This window comes from Diabrotica undecimpunctata, chromosome 6 (assembly GCF_040954645.1).
Source record: "Diabrotica undecimpunctata isolate CICGRU chromosome 6, icDiaUnde3, whole genome shotgun sequence".
Lineage (NCBI taxonomy): Eukaryota > Metazoa > Arthropoda > Insecta > Coleoptera > Chrysomelidae > Diabrotica > Diabrotica undecimpunctata.
In genome coordinates this window covers 138,414,869-138,430,755 of record NC_092808.1, presented here as the reverse complement: position 1 = coordinate 138,430,755, position 15,887 = coordinate 138,414,869, and the positions used below count along the sequence as shown (strand labels likewise).

Genomic DNA, 15,887 nt, shown 5'->3' with positions numbered 1-15,887 from the left:
AAAATTTTAAAAACATCCATAAGTTTAAAATAATTTTTCTGCTTCCTGGAAACACATACATGCGTATTTGCGTATAGATGCTGTTCACACTACAATCGAAAGATTTAATAGTAATCACACTGTTTGGCCAACTTGTGAATAGCCCACCATATTAAGGAACTACCAGATTTTATATATCTGAGAGTTACATTAAACACGGATGGAACAAAAGAACCAAAAGTTCAAACAAAAATAGTAAATGGAAACACAGCTTACTTTTTACTCGCCCATTTGTTTCGCTGCAAAAGTACACCATTAAGATAGAAAATCAGGGTCTACAAAACTATTATCAGACCAATAGTATGTTTTGAATGCGAGACATGGGTGATAATAAAAGACACAAAACGAAAGCTAAAAGACTTCAAACGAAAAGCCTAAGGAATATATTTGGACCTATTAACGAAAACGGACAATGGAAATCCAAGTACAACCATGAACTCTACCAATTTTTCAAAGAGGCACCGATCTCAGAATTCGTTAAACTTTAGAGACTTCGATGGGCTGGTAAAAAGTAAAGTTCGTGCAACCTTCTGGCTAAGGTCTAGTGTTAGGGTTTTCAGGTCGCGCAAGCGCCCCTAACATGACTTAACGACTACTTTCGTAGCCGGGACCGACGGCTTTACGTGCCCTCCGATCCACGGTGGCAGCTCAGTTAAATTAGAAATTTTAAATTTTTGTCGGTGCCGGATGGGTCGATGGGATGGTAATATGAAGACCGAAAGATTTCCAAAAAGAGCCTCGGACAGTAAAATATAAGGCGCAAGACCAAAAGAAAAGCCATGGAAAATGTGGGAGGATGAAGTGGCAGCAGACGCGCAAAATTTGTTAGACGTGAGAAGACCGGCAAGGTTGGAAGCATAGTTTGAAAGAGGCCAAGGCTCGATTTGGGCTATAGCGCCATGCAAAAGCGAGCGGTAATTCTAGACGTTTCAAAATTTGAACCATAAAGCATTCTGATTTTAAATCTTGGAAAACTTTTGTAGAAACTTTATTTCCCAAACCAGTATAGAAAAACACTGATGGATACAACTTTCAAATAAATCGACATACAATGGCAGTTTTGAAAAAAGGAAAAAAACTTTATCGAAATCAAATATTCATATAGGTACATAGGTATACAGCAGGTAATGAGTTTATTTTGCCTATCCCATATGGAGATAAACACCTAAACACCAAGTACCTAATTAAACATTAAACATTTAAAAAAGTGGGTATTTCATTGAAAGTGAATTATTATGAAAATAAATATGAAAGAGATTTCAAAATTTAAAATCACACTAAGCAGTCCTTCAAATAATTCAATAATATGGGTGGTACTACAAATGTGTTTATTTGATCCACCCACTATACCGTATTAATATTTTAATTAGTTATCTGAAAAGAAGGAGGTTTTTCTGTTACTAGCACTGCCTATAAATCTTCTTTAATTGGTTACTGTTATCAGTACAGTCGAAAACAAGTTATTTAGCACCAATAATCGAGATATGAGTAATTATTGTAGGCATGATACATTAAGTGAATAGTTTTTCTTTATGACACCGACGACACCAGAATTCTTGGTGTTTTTTATATAAATATGTGGAATTTAGTATCTAATAAATTAAATAGTTTTATTTAAAAATTACTTATTCGTTTTAAAGTTAAAATTACATGCTTTTGTTTTTAATTCCAGTTCAAAAATGGTTCGTGAAAACACTTTATTAAATTAAAAAAATGATACAATTCGTAATATTCGATTTCTGATACCGCAGAAGAAGACCACAATGGCACATATGTTTAATTCCCACTAAAATTTTATTTTTCTTTGTCGATTTTAATTATTAATGATATTTTCTCTAACATACTTACGTTAATCATGACTATTTATTTATATATCTGATAGCCTAAAACTATCGTATGTTTATCTTAAGAGACAAGTTCAACTAAAAGTAATTTTACACAGAAAAAGTATGATCGTTTGTTATAAAATTAAAGAACAGAATGTTAAAAAAATTGTTATTTAAAACATTTTCTTTATAAATAGTTATTTAACCAACAAGTGAATTAATAAGGGCGATTAACAATTGAGATATATTAATGGCGTTAATGTTCGAGATGGTTAATCGCCATTTTAATTCACGAGTTCGTTACAAAACTTTTTAGTTTAAATTTTTATTTACTTAACGATAAATAATGACATACAATGACAGACAGTACTTACAGCGGCTGTCATTTTAAATAATTTTTTAGTGGGAATATAAATAGGTACCTATATGTTTGGTTGCCTACACCACAGGTCACTGCCAATCACAGAGCGTTAAATGTGGTTAAATTATTATACAAGCAATGTATGTTGTGTTGCCTATAATAAAATCGTTCATTAATAGAAAATCATTCATTAATAGGGGTCATTAATCAATGATTTTGAGGGTGTTAAAATTAATCATAAATGGATAGTCGACGGAAAAGGTATATTAATAAAAAACTCTATCGGGCTACATAACTGAACGTTTTGGGAATATCTATTCCATCATCACTGCTATTTGGATGTACATATTTGAAGTCACTAAATATGTGGGTAAAAATCCATTAAATGTAGTTTGATTAACTTTGAATTACATTTGTGATATATAAAAACGATGATGTTTAAGTTATAAAAGGAATTGATCACATGGCAACAAAGGACTCCACTGGGGTTGCTAGTCCTTCGACGAAGTGTCTGTAAGGACTTGTTGATAGCAACTCTATCTACCAACTTTAGTTGCTATAAACAAGTCCTCACAGATACTTCGTCTAAGGACTAACAACCCCAGTGGAGTCCTACGTTGCCATATGATCAATTCCTTAAAGGGTTTTTGACCATTTAATGGCTTTAAACGTGTACATGCAGGCAGCACTGATGATGAAATAGTTATTCCGAAAACGTTTTGTAAAATTTTGTAAATAAAATTTTTGTGATACATGATATACAGCCAACTAAATGAATTTAGTTTCTTTGTGGATTTTGAAAAGAATATTAAATTACAGCTTTTTCCCAAATTTATAATGTTTTTCAGCGAAAAACTTTTTAAACCATTGTTGAAAGTTTTTCAGCAATAAGATATAACGGCGTCCTGATCCCATTTTGCAAAATAGTAGACCTGGATGAATTCACCTCAGAGACTCGCACACAAGATATCTTTAATATCCTAGTGTAGATCTACATCTCGAAGGCTTCGATCTTCTTATTAGTAGCTTGCGTCAGTGTCCAAGTTTTGTCTCCATATAATAGCATCAGAAGAACGTATAGGATCTAATCTCTTTGGTGTGGCCCCATTGTGAATTAGGGATAGTTCAGAGATAGCTGAATATGTCTACGAGATCTAAATTTGCACGGCTGATAACCTGAGTTTGGTTTTACTAATGTTAATTTTCTAATCGAAATTTTCACGCGATTCAAAACTGTCTGTAGATATTTTAGGCTGGTTGCCATTAGCATAGTGTGGTCGGCGTAAGGGAGATTGTTCATGTATTTTCCGTTAATTTAGATTTTTTTTAAGTTCCTGAGGGCTACAGTAAACATTAATTTAAAATATATATTGAAGAAAGTAATAAAGCACACAACCTTACCCTCACATGATTTTCACCTGGTCAATCAACTTTCCTTCGACCCTGACTTGAACATCCTCGTTTCAGTACTAATTCGTGATTATTCGAATGTTCTTCTTGTCCATCTCTACCCTTTGTAGAGTATCGATCATCATTTTCTTGCGATGATAACAGTCTAACGCTTAGCCGTAGTTAATAAAGCAAATATAGACGTCGCAGCTGATGTCACGGCATCTCTGGAATAGGACTTGTAAAGTTGTGCACTTACTATATTGAAGAAAGTAATAGACTACATAACCTTACCCTCTCACTATCTTCACCTAGTCAATCAACTTGCCTTTTACCCTGACTCGAACATCCTAGTTTCAGTACCAATTCGTGATTATTCGAATACTCTTTGTAGAGTGTCGATCATCATTTTGTGGTGATGATAACGGTCTAACGCTTCGCCGTAGTTAATAAAGCAAATATAGACGTCACAACTGATGCCACGGCATCTCTGGAGTAGGACTTATAAAGTTGTGCATTTACTTCTTGTGTACCTGTGGAATCGCGAAATCCGAATTGCATTTTTCAGTAATTTTTTGTAAATCTGGGTATGTATGTTTTTAAGAAAAATATGTTAAAAAGGCTGATAATCTGAGACTCCCCACATGTTTTCGCGGATATATAACTGCTATAAATGTTGACAACAGCCATTTTTCTGGGGTGTTACCTGAATCGTAGATAATGTTGAACAATTCACTTAACTACTTTGTGCTTACTTTGCCCACTCTCATAAGTTTGGCTAATATTTCGTCCGGACTTGTGGCTTTATTATACTTAGACGACGCTACTTTCACGTTACTCTTTAATATTGACGAGCCGGTCATAAAATTTATTTTTGGAGGGTTGCCTTGGTAGTCCCGGAAAAGTTCTTCGGTGTACACCTTCTACGTGATCATCTTCTCCTTAACTGTCGTCGCCACATTCCCGTCTTTGTCTATTAGGAGGGTTGTCACGTTGTCAGTATCCTCTTATATTTACCAGTAGCTTCTCCAATATTTCAATAGATGTTTATATGATCGTCTTTTATTTAAAGCTCCTCGATTAATTTACATTTTTCTTGCTTTCATATGTCCTTAAATCCTCTTAATTCTGTCTTGATTATTCTGTTGATTTCTTGGTATTTCCTCACGTTATTCTTCTTAATCAAACTTATTTGATGCATCATCTGTAGAATATCCTCCATATCTTATTCTTTACTTATATTATTTTTCTCAGATATAATTTTCTTGGATTCAGCACTACGCCTTTGATATAACTTAATTTTTATTGTACACTCTGTTTTTGTTGTGTGGCGGTTTTTAGCTTTTCTCTCATTGCATTCCTAACGTTCTGACGAACTACTGGGTCTTTTAGGGTGTAATAATATAAAATCTCTTTTGATAAGACCTGAGTAGATCTTTGCCGAAGTGAAGCTATTCTTGTAAATTTTTTTTGATGAGAATGAAGTCTATTTGATTTCTAATAATATTGTTGGCAGTATCTACTAATGACTTTCATGAGTAAAGTCATCTGGGAGGAATTACAAACCACGTGCTGGCAATAGTCAAATGTTCCTACCAGCAAAATTGGACTTTTCTCTCATTTCTCCCATCTAGGTCGTGTTTTCGAATAATGACTCCTAGTCTGCTTTTGTTAACTTTGGCATTGAAATCACTTATGTTAATGGTAGACTGATTATTTATGGTATGTTTAAGGGCCTTCTACACAAGTACAAAGAACTCTTCTTACCACTAGTTTCCAAAAAATATTAATTTAATTCAAATGAGAACTTCTAGTTTGTTTGCTATATCCGTTAATTTAATATTCTTTCATCGCCCTGTAAAAGTGTTCACTATTTTCCAGAATTTGTCAATGGATTGCTTTTGTTCCTGTTTTGTTTCTATTTTCAATGCTGTTATATAAATATTAAAGTAGCATTTTTATTTGTAGGTACGTTTATGGCTACCCTCAAGTTTATTTGTGCCTTATGTTTTTCGTAAACAACTGTTTTATTCTATTTTTTAACTTAACTTTAATTTCTGGGCATTAAGACGCATACCTCTTCTTCTTCCTCAGGTTTGTCTTTTCAGAGGTTTCTTGCTCTTCTTCGCCACTCATTTCTGTTCATTGTATCTTTATAACAAAAAATTTCTATTCCCAGTCCTATGCCACACAGCCTATCTTATATCTTCTCGGTTTTCTCTAACTCTTTTTCCCTTTTTAACAGCTCTATCCTTCGTTCCACATAGCTCTTATGTCATATGCATGCACGAAAATAATTAAACAATATTTTATTTTGTATCTTTATTATAATTAGGTATCACATGTATTTACATAAAAACAATTACTGTTATTACGGAAATAAATAGCTAACAAATTATTAAATAAATAAATAAATACTTAAAACTAACCCAAAATAAATATAATGCTGACTACTTTGTGTCATAGTTTATAATAACACTAGGTCCTGATTTTCCCTTATTTGTCCAGAACTCTGTTAGTTAACACTAACTATTCTTTTATGGTAAAGTGTGCCTTTACCATGAGTTAACGTATAGAAAAAATGGCACCTATGCCTTATGAAATTACAGAATTATTTTGCAGATTACATTGAGTTAAGAGTGCAATTGATTTTTTATCTATAAAACAAATTTAGTGTACAACTTTTTGTTTAGATTTTAAATTATATCTTATATGTTACGAACAATAACGTAAATCCGGTCAATAACGTTATTAACCGGTCAATATCGACAATGGCCTGTTGAATTAGTTATTGTCGACAATGGCTGGATATTAAGGTTATTGTACATAAAAACTGGACATTAATAATAATTTTAAATTATTGATAACATTTCTATCATTGTTTAGTCAATGTCAACATTGACTTATCGCCAAGCTTACACTCACCCTTAAAAATATTAAAAGACATCAAATGATCCCTACAATAGGCACAAGAAAACTTAAAGAACCTAAAGTAAAAGAATGCCTCCAACATGAACTGCATGTGAACTGCAGCAAATTGAATACAAACACTAATGATATTGACGAATACTAGGATCGACTAAAACATTGTCTACTGGAACCCTGTAAAGAAATACTAAAGACTTCCACAAGAAGAAAAGAAGAATGGATGAATGACGAGATACTCAATTCGATGGAACAACGGAGACAATTAACAAACAAAGACAACAATAAATACAGAGAGTTAAACCACGAGATCAGGAAGATGATAAAGCAGGCAAAAGAAAAATACTTTGAAAAGAAATGCAAAGAGATCGAAGACCTTCAAAATAAATATGATCTGTTTAACCTAAACAAGAAAGTTAAAGAACTGGCAGGACTAAGAAAACAAAATCGAACTCGTGCAATTCTGGGTAGACACGGGACTATAGTATTCTGGACGAGAAAATACAAAGATGTGCAGAATATATCGACGAATTGTTCGATGATGAAAGAGGAGATCTGGAGCACATAGAACTTACGTCAGAAGAAATAGGTCCATATATTACAAAAGAAGAAATATTACACGCATTAAAAACAATGCAGAGTGGGAAAAGCCCTGAACCTGACATGCTTCCTATAGAAATACTAAAAATTCTAGATGAGAAGCACATTGATGTTTTAGTGACACACTTGAACCAAATTTATAGTTCAGGCGTATTACCCAAAGAGTGGTTAATGTCAATTTTTATTTGTCTACGCAAAAAAAACGCAAGAGAATGCAGCGATTACCGCACCATCAGCTTGATATCTCATGTGCTAATGATACACAATTTGGTTTTCGCAAAGACCTAGGAACGCGTGAAGCTCTTTTTTTACTTAATATACTGATACAAAGATGCCTCGACGTCAATCAAGATATATACTGTTTTATTGACTATAGTAATAAAGCATTCGATAAAGTACGACATAAACAGTTAATGCTGAAATCAAAGAAGATTGACTACATGCCAACTCCCAAGAGATCCTGAAAAACGCTCTTGAGGGTGAAACAGCTGGAATAAAGGTAAATGGAGGTCCCATTAACAACATTAGATACGCGGACGACACTATGATCTTAGCCGAAAATATTGAAGATCTTCAGAGACTGGTGTCCAGAATAGCGGAGTATGGAAAAGAGTATGGTCTAAAAATGAATGAAAAGAAGACGAAATTTATGAGAATATCGAAAACTCAAAGAAATAACGAGAATCTTCTAATAAACGGAACCAGCGTCGAACAAGTGGACAAATATGCGTATATGGGAACAATGATTAACTCCACAAATGATTACACCCAGGAGATCAAAATCAGAATAGAAAAGGCTAGAGCAAATTTCAAAAAAATTGGAAGAGTGCTATGTACAAGGGATTTAAAATTGGAACTAAGGGTTGGCGAGGTGCTATGTTTTTTCGATTTTATTTTATGGAATGGAATTTTGGACCTTGAATGCGACATCAATGAAAAAACTGGAATCATTCGAGCTGTGGGTGTATAGAAGAATTCTGAAAATATCGTGGACAGAACACATCACAAACAAAGAGGTTCTGAGAAGGATGAATAAAGAAATAGAAGTTTTAAATATAATTAAAACAAGAAAATTCGAATATCTCGGACATATCACACGTGGAGAGAAATACACCTTGCTCCAACTGATTGTGCAGGGAAAGATCCCAGGAAAGAGAAGCATAGGAAGGCGTAGAATGTCATGGCTGCGCAACCTGAGAGAGTGGTACGGATGTACATGAAATGAACTTTTCAGAGCAGCCGTCTCAAAAGTCCGAATAGCTATGATGATTGCCGACCTCCGCCGCGGAGATGGCACTTGAAGAAGAAGTTAATTACGAAAACTCGAATTTTAAGGTGTTTTTTTTACAACAGTGGCCAATAGCTAATGTCATTGTCGTTAAATGCCGGACATTGCGTTAATAACCAGGGAAACTGGACAATTCCCGGTCTTTAACGTCAATGTCCAATTTACATTATTATCCGTAACATATACAATATATCTACCATTTAAGAAATGCTAAAAATATTCTGAATGGATATAAGACTGTCTTTATTTACATAATGGGAACCGCTATATTGAAAATAATCTATTCTGCCATAAAATCGTCATAAGGACGTTCTTGTAACTATTTTATTAAATATGAAATATATAATTATTTTGTACTAGAGTAAAAATTTTTTATTGATATATAACAGTACTCATTAAAGCAGTTCCTACTGGTTAGGATCGGTTTATTTTTGCTGATTTGGATTGCTCATTACTACCGATATTACGGGTTTCAAGCAATCAAAGGTTATACTGAACTAAAACAACATAAACGCTAGTTAAGAAATAAGTACCATAACCCAAACCCTTAGATCTATAAAACTAATTCACATCTTATTCGATCACAAGAGCAAAACCAATGAATATTATGAATTATTTGCAGTTTTGGCACTTGTAATCAAAGCGACAAGTTATATAAATCTTTTTAATTTATTTTCATAACATGTATATTTACTTCCTATCTAATATTAAATGACTAATAAAATTACTAGACCAGACTTTCAGTTGTTAATTCAGTAAAAATCAGTAAATAGATTTAGTATGTCAATATGTTTCAACCAATGTAGAATGTAAAATAAAGCTTTTAGCAAAGTTTTTGCAATCGAATTGGTGAGAAGAGAAAGCGCATATGTCCATAAATAGACATTTTTGACATTTTAATACAAATCCATTATAAGTATGAAGACGCGCCGTTTTGTATAGAAACCGGACATATCCTTATACTAATAATGCTTTTATGTGTATTAGAAATTATAGTATTGTGGAAAAACCGGGCAAGTCCTGTACTTTTTCTACAAAAGCTACAACGCATGTCTATTCGTCCCAATATACATTTGTTATTCGTCACTATGGAAGGTGTACAAGATGATAATCTCGAATTAAAAATTAAAAAAAGGCGAAATCCAGAGTAGTGGAAGGCAGTTAGCAATAAAAAATCAAGACAATCTGGACAACAGTATACTGATTATTAAAGTAATACTATTCCAAGCAAAACGATTGGAGAACCATGCAGGTATGTTGTTATAACCTCAAATTTTGTTAAATATTTAATTCTTACTAGATTTATTACATTGTAGATGTAAGAAGAAATGCTTTCTTGCGATTCCTTGTGAATGAAGAGAAGAGATTTTTACAAAATTTTATAAATTAGAAAACAAAAATTCTCGCTCATCTTCAGTTTCTTATTGAAATATTGACAGTTGGTCGACGGCGTCCCAGACAAAACACTGAAGATAACAGGAGAAAACCACATGAATATTTATTTTTGTACAGAGTGCCAACAGTACAGGAGTTTATTCTGTTTGTAAATCTGCACTTATAAGTGTGCATGCTATAACGAAACACAGAGTAGGTCGGTTGAGCTTTTAGAAAAAGGACAAGTACCTGTTGACATGAGAGGTAAACAAAAACCAGCTAATGCAAAACCTGAAGAAATATTAAATAGTATAAAAGCCCATATTGAGTCATTTTCTGTCAAACTAACACACTACACTGGACGCGAAGTGAAATATTTGAACGAAAATCTAAATATAAAAAGAATGCATTCGTTATTTTAGGAAAAATTTCTAGATGTTCCAGTTAAATATGGATTTTATAGAGCTGTCTTCACCGACTTCTATCAGTTACGCTTCGGCAGGCCTCAGATTGACACCTGCAGTAAATGCAATAAACTAGATTTAAAAATAAAAAGTCCTAATATTTGAGTGATAATGCTAAGAGGGTAGCAATAGCTGAAAAGATGGTGCATGTACGTCAACCAAAAAAGTTTTTTGCTAAAATAAATAACTTAGAGGCCCTTACCAAAGTGGATCTATCGGTAGGAGGAATATGCATTGACTATATACAAAATCTACTTCTACCAGTAACACTAATCCAAGATACATTTTCATACATGATCTTAAAACAGGTAAAAGCTACTTCTACGATATCAGGAAGGATTAGGCAAAAAGAGCCCTAACAAGGTTTGTTCCTTCATAATGGATTATATTAAAACATATGTATCTGAGTAAGTGAAACACTTTCATATTTTCTCTGATGGAGCTGGAGGTCAAAAGAAAAACCACACAGTTTTAAGGTTCACCAGAGCCTTAACAAACCCCAGAAGATTTGATACGGTGAACCAGTACTATCCTATTTGTGGTCACTCGTTCATGTCTTGTGACCGTAACTTTGCTGAAGCAAAGATAACAATAAAAAGGCTGATAGGATTTACACATTAAAAGAGTATGTAGAACTCATTATAACTGCTAGTACTAAAAGAAGTTTTACTGTTCATCTAATCCAAAATGATAATAGTATTATCAAAGATTGTAAGTCTTGGTGGACTAGATACTACAAAAAAAAATGTTTAATTACTTGGATCACTAGATAGGCATATATTTCCAAAGAACGAAAAGTTTCTTTTTCTATCAGCAAGTTTATGTATTTTTCGTGTCACTCTTAGGCAAAAGGTCAAATGGTAGCTCATGAATTTATTGATGGAATTGTTCACCATACATTTGATGTTTCTATACGCACCAAAGTAGAGTCACTACCTGTTAACTTGGCCTATCCTTAAGTCAGAGTTCCGATTAAGAAAAAGGAATTAGAACATCTATTGAAATTTGCACCCTACTTGGATGAGAACATTCCTGGATGTAAGATATTTTATAATTCCTTATTTACACACCTTATGGCCAACTGCAGAAGGTGAAGATGAATCCGAAGAACTTTGATTTATTGCGTTTTATCTTGGTATTTTGTGTTGTATTGTTTATATCATAATAAATAATTCTAAAATAATAATTTTGTCTAAAAACCAGATATTTCCAATAAATAAATATTTATTTTCTGTCCTCTGATAGTTGCCTTCATTAAATTTTGTATCAATAGTTATCAGTGATTAATAGCTCTATACAGTGGTAAGTAATTAGAATTGTGTTAAATATTGGATAGTTTTCAATACAGGAAGTTTTTTCGTATTTACTGCTTATTTGATTTTTGTGCCATGCCCGCTTTCTCTTCCCATGTAATAATAATTAACTTACCCCCTCTCAAATAAGTCGGGAACATTAATAAAAAAATTTTAATATTTAAAAAATTCTAGAAATATCAAAAGATATCATAAAAAAAGTGAATTTTATATAAGATACGTCTAATTAAAAATCTTTTAATTGATGGACTTTGCTGAAAAATAGAAATATGTATATACAAGAAAGGGGGAATTAAGTCTTTTCTTATTCAATGTTACAAACACTTAGATTTTTAGTCTGGATAGACTAAACTAGATAGACTAGTTTTTATGAACTTTTTCTGCAGGTGCATGTTTTCCAAAGTTTTCTCGTTCTAGAACGTGCTTAAAATAGCTTAATTCTTCAATAATCTTCCAGTTTAAATCATAATGTTTTTCTAACATTATCTGCTTTTGCTTGTTTTACTTGTAAATTATACTTTGGTGTTATTCCAAGACAAAACTTATCCATATTTCTATTCTTTTATGTGACTATTTATTTCTCTGCTATTGTTGGTATATTCTTGTTATTGACTTCTTCTTTTAGTATTGGCAACCAAAGTCTGCTACTTTCTGCTGATGAGTGTGCTACACGTTTTTCTTCATTAAGTAGGATGAGAGCTGCTTCTTTAACTTATCTCTTTTCCATGTGTTGTCCTTCTTTCTCGTTGTCCTAGACATGTTGGCATATCTGGGTTTTGTCGAAGTCTGTATTCTTGATGTATGTTTCATGTTCGATTATTCTGACACTTATTGGTCTTGCTGTTTCTCCCATGTCGCATATGTTTCTCCCATTCTGCCATATAAAATTTGTTGCACAGGGTATTTTATAAATGCACTTTTTTATTTTGAGTATTGCGGGGTTTGGTTTTGGATAGGATAGATCTTAGTGTGCTGGTTATTTTGAATGTTTTTATGATGTTGTACTTTTTTCCTACCCTTTTTAGTTTTTCAGATAAGCCTTTTATATATTATAGCATTCATAAAAGTGAATTATTGTTTTCTTATTCCAGGGTGAATTTAATTGATTATTCGTTATTGTTGATGCATCCTATTTAACCATAAGCATGCTGTTACCTACAAGATTAAGACCAAATATGTCAACCATCAATTTTGAAAAGATAACCTAAAAACAACTTGGTTATACATCTTAGCAGAATTTTTTAAACAATCTTTTTTAAAAATCTTTTTCGACCATTTTTCCAAAACGAGTGGAAATCGAAACGTCAAACAATAATAGGTTTAAATTTAATTTTGATTTTAGAGAACAGATATTTAAAAAAATTTAAAAGAAGAGAAATTGAGAGTCAAAATTGACAAAACTCTAAAATCTATTTATGATTATTTACTGAAACTAACATGTTTTATGTATTAAAATATAATAATAATAAATATTGCATAAAATTACCTTTCAATCAACCCTTACATACCTTATATTTGTCAGAACCTACCAACTTAAACTTATCAAATATTTGGCAAAATCTGTCTACTATAAGTCGACATTTAAAAGTTGAATTTGTTGTTCAAAATTATGTTTATTCTTTATTTTCAAGACTACATCAATATTTGTTTATTGTTTGAACTTTGTTTTTAATTAAAAGGGAAGTGAAAATGACTCCAACCAATGATAAACTTCTTGTGAGGAACATAGGTATTACTTAGTATATACTCACGGAGATGCCTAATGACAAATGTCCTTTATTAGTCAAAAATTAATTAAGGGATTTAAAAATAAAAACTGAAATCAATATTAACCCTAAACTACTATCGTGGGGTCAAATTTGACCCCAGGAATTGAAATTTGGTGCGCCACTGGTAGACAGTTTAGCAAACGACCTTATTATTCCATGTATTCTCCCAATTAAGTACGTAGTTTAGCATGCCGCTTAGAACAAACTAACGATCAATCGGATAATGCACATATGCTGTTGATTTCCGGTCCGATTTGACACCACCGTAGTAGTTACATTATCATTTTTTGATAATACAATAAAATGGCTTTAAGAATTAGCGGAAGTACGTTGACAAATGATAATGTTTTTGACTTTCTCGAATCCCTGGAGGAGCCAATCGAGAATATTGACACTTCTAGGGACTCTAATAACAGTGATACTGACAGTTAAAGTAAACACTCCGATTACGACACAGACTCAGACTTATAAAGCGACGAATGTAAAACAACATGTGGGCTAAAAATGCTCTAGCACCATCAAAAATTCGCGTACAGAACATAAAGGTGGGTACACATATGCGAGCCGAACTGTTTGCGAACTGCTCGTGAGCTGTTCGCGAAGAGTTCGTTGAAAATATGTTTATGTTCAGGCTATCCAATACCCTAAGTATCTAATAACAAACCGAGAATTAATTTACTTCGTTATTCCAAACATTTCGGTATTTTGTTTACATTATCTGTTATTAATTTCTCTCGTTACTTTTGAATAAGTCGCGCTCGTTCAGCAATTTTGTTTAACCGAATGATCTCATCGCACACTTAGCAGAAACAATTTATAGTCTCGAACACCGTCCAAATTTAACTGCGAGCATTCTTTGTGTTCGTCCCAAAAACCGACAGGCTGTGGTTCCTGACGAGCAACGAAAGATCAGCTCGTAAGCGGTTCGTCCCGTCGTACAAATTAACGAATATAGCGTTCACAAACGGTTCGCGAACAGTTCTGCTCGCATATGTGTACCCGCCTTTATGATACACCTTCCTGGTCTTCGTGGACCTGTCTTAGAAACAAAACCATCCAGTCCACTTGAATCCTGGTCACTTCTTATAACTCTAGAGTACACAAATAAAAAAATTACCGAGCTCAATGTGAATTATGAGGATACTTATACATTTGTTGACCATTTAAACGGAGGTGAACTCAAGGGTTTTTTGGGTCTTTTATACCTTTATGTGTACTAAAGTCTAATCTTGAGAATGTGGATTCATTATTTTTAACAATTGTTTTAGGTAGGCCAATTTTTCGTGTTTCAATGTCCAAATAACGGTTCTTATTTCTTCTCGCAGCAATAAGATTTGACAATTATGAAATAAGAGAGCAAAGCAAATGAAGGTGAATGGAGATCGGCTTGCAACAATGTCCTATTTATTTAACTGCTTCGTATCAAACAGTATAGCAAACTACACCTGTTCCGAATATCTTACAGTGGACGAGATGCTGGTTGGGTTTAAAGGTAGATAACCTTTTGCCCTTTCAGAATGTACACCAAAGCCAAACCAGTCAAGTACGGCATAAAGATCATGTGTTTATGTGACGTAAAAACACATTATTTGGTAAATGCTTTTTTGTATTAATGAAAGTATTTTTTTTAGTTAAAAAAATAAACAATAGACATATAATGGATAACAATCTATACACTTAAAACCACCTATTTTTAGATCCACGATAAAATAATTATTACACAAGAAGTTTATCACTATCCGTATAAATCTTATAGTGTATCTGTTTGTCTTTGTATTACAAAAATGTTTAGATGTAGGTTGTCATTTTATACTTCAGTATTAATAATGCACGAAGGATATAATCGGATACAGTCTCTCTGATCTTGTCCATCTCTGGCCGCTTGTACGTATTTGTAGAATCGAATCACAGCTGCATTCGTCGAAGTAGGTTTCTTTAATTCTTTCGGATCCCTAAAAAACAAAGATTTATAAATACAATGCTTAATATTATACAGGAATTTAGAAAGAGCTACTAGCGAAATAATCACACTATTGATAAAACTATACAACACCGCAAATTAAATTATAATTTTATCGGTAAAATTGTAAAATCGTACAAAAAACACCAGAAAAAGTTTAAATTTATTTTGAAACTTTCATGGTGTGCAAATATTCAGTGTGTTTAAAAAAATCTTTTATCTACCTATTTTTTTAATTCTATACGAATAAGATAAATCAGGATTTATAAGTTTTTTATCAGTTTCTACATTTTATATATTTAATGAATTCGTCCGTTACTTGATGGAAGTTAATTTTATCCATGGTGGATCCATTTTTATCATGGTGGAAATTCGTATTTTCACTAACAGCAAAAAAAACCCAGTACTTTCTGCTCAATTACATATACAGGCAAGACGTCACGAAAATAGCTAAACACATAAAAAAGAAAGGAGTAACGCCAGCTTTCAGAATAAACAAAAACTTAAGCAAATATATTAAGAACAACAAGAACAAAAGAAAAAGGCACTTACACAGTGGTGTATTCAAACTTAAATGTG

General features: G+C 32.8%; 1 protein-coding gene across 1 annotated transcript in view; it reads right to left on the bottom strand.

Annotated features, from left to right (window-relative positions):
- Positions 1-5,928: 5,928 nt before the first annotated feature.
- Positions 5,929-15,887, bottom strand: part of Osi17 (DUF1676 domain-containing protein Osi17) — a 114,554-nt gene continuing 104,595 nt past the window's right edge. The window contains exon 6 of the mRNA XM_072535526.1: positions 5,929-15,300. Within this exon, the coding sequence (XP_072391627.1) occupies positions 15,156-15,300 (145 nt within the window). The 3' untranslated portion in view covers positions 5,929-15,155. The remainder of the gene's footprint in view (positions 15,301-15,887) is intronic.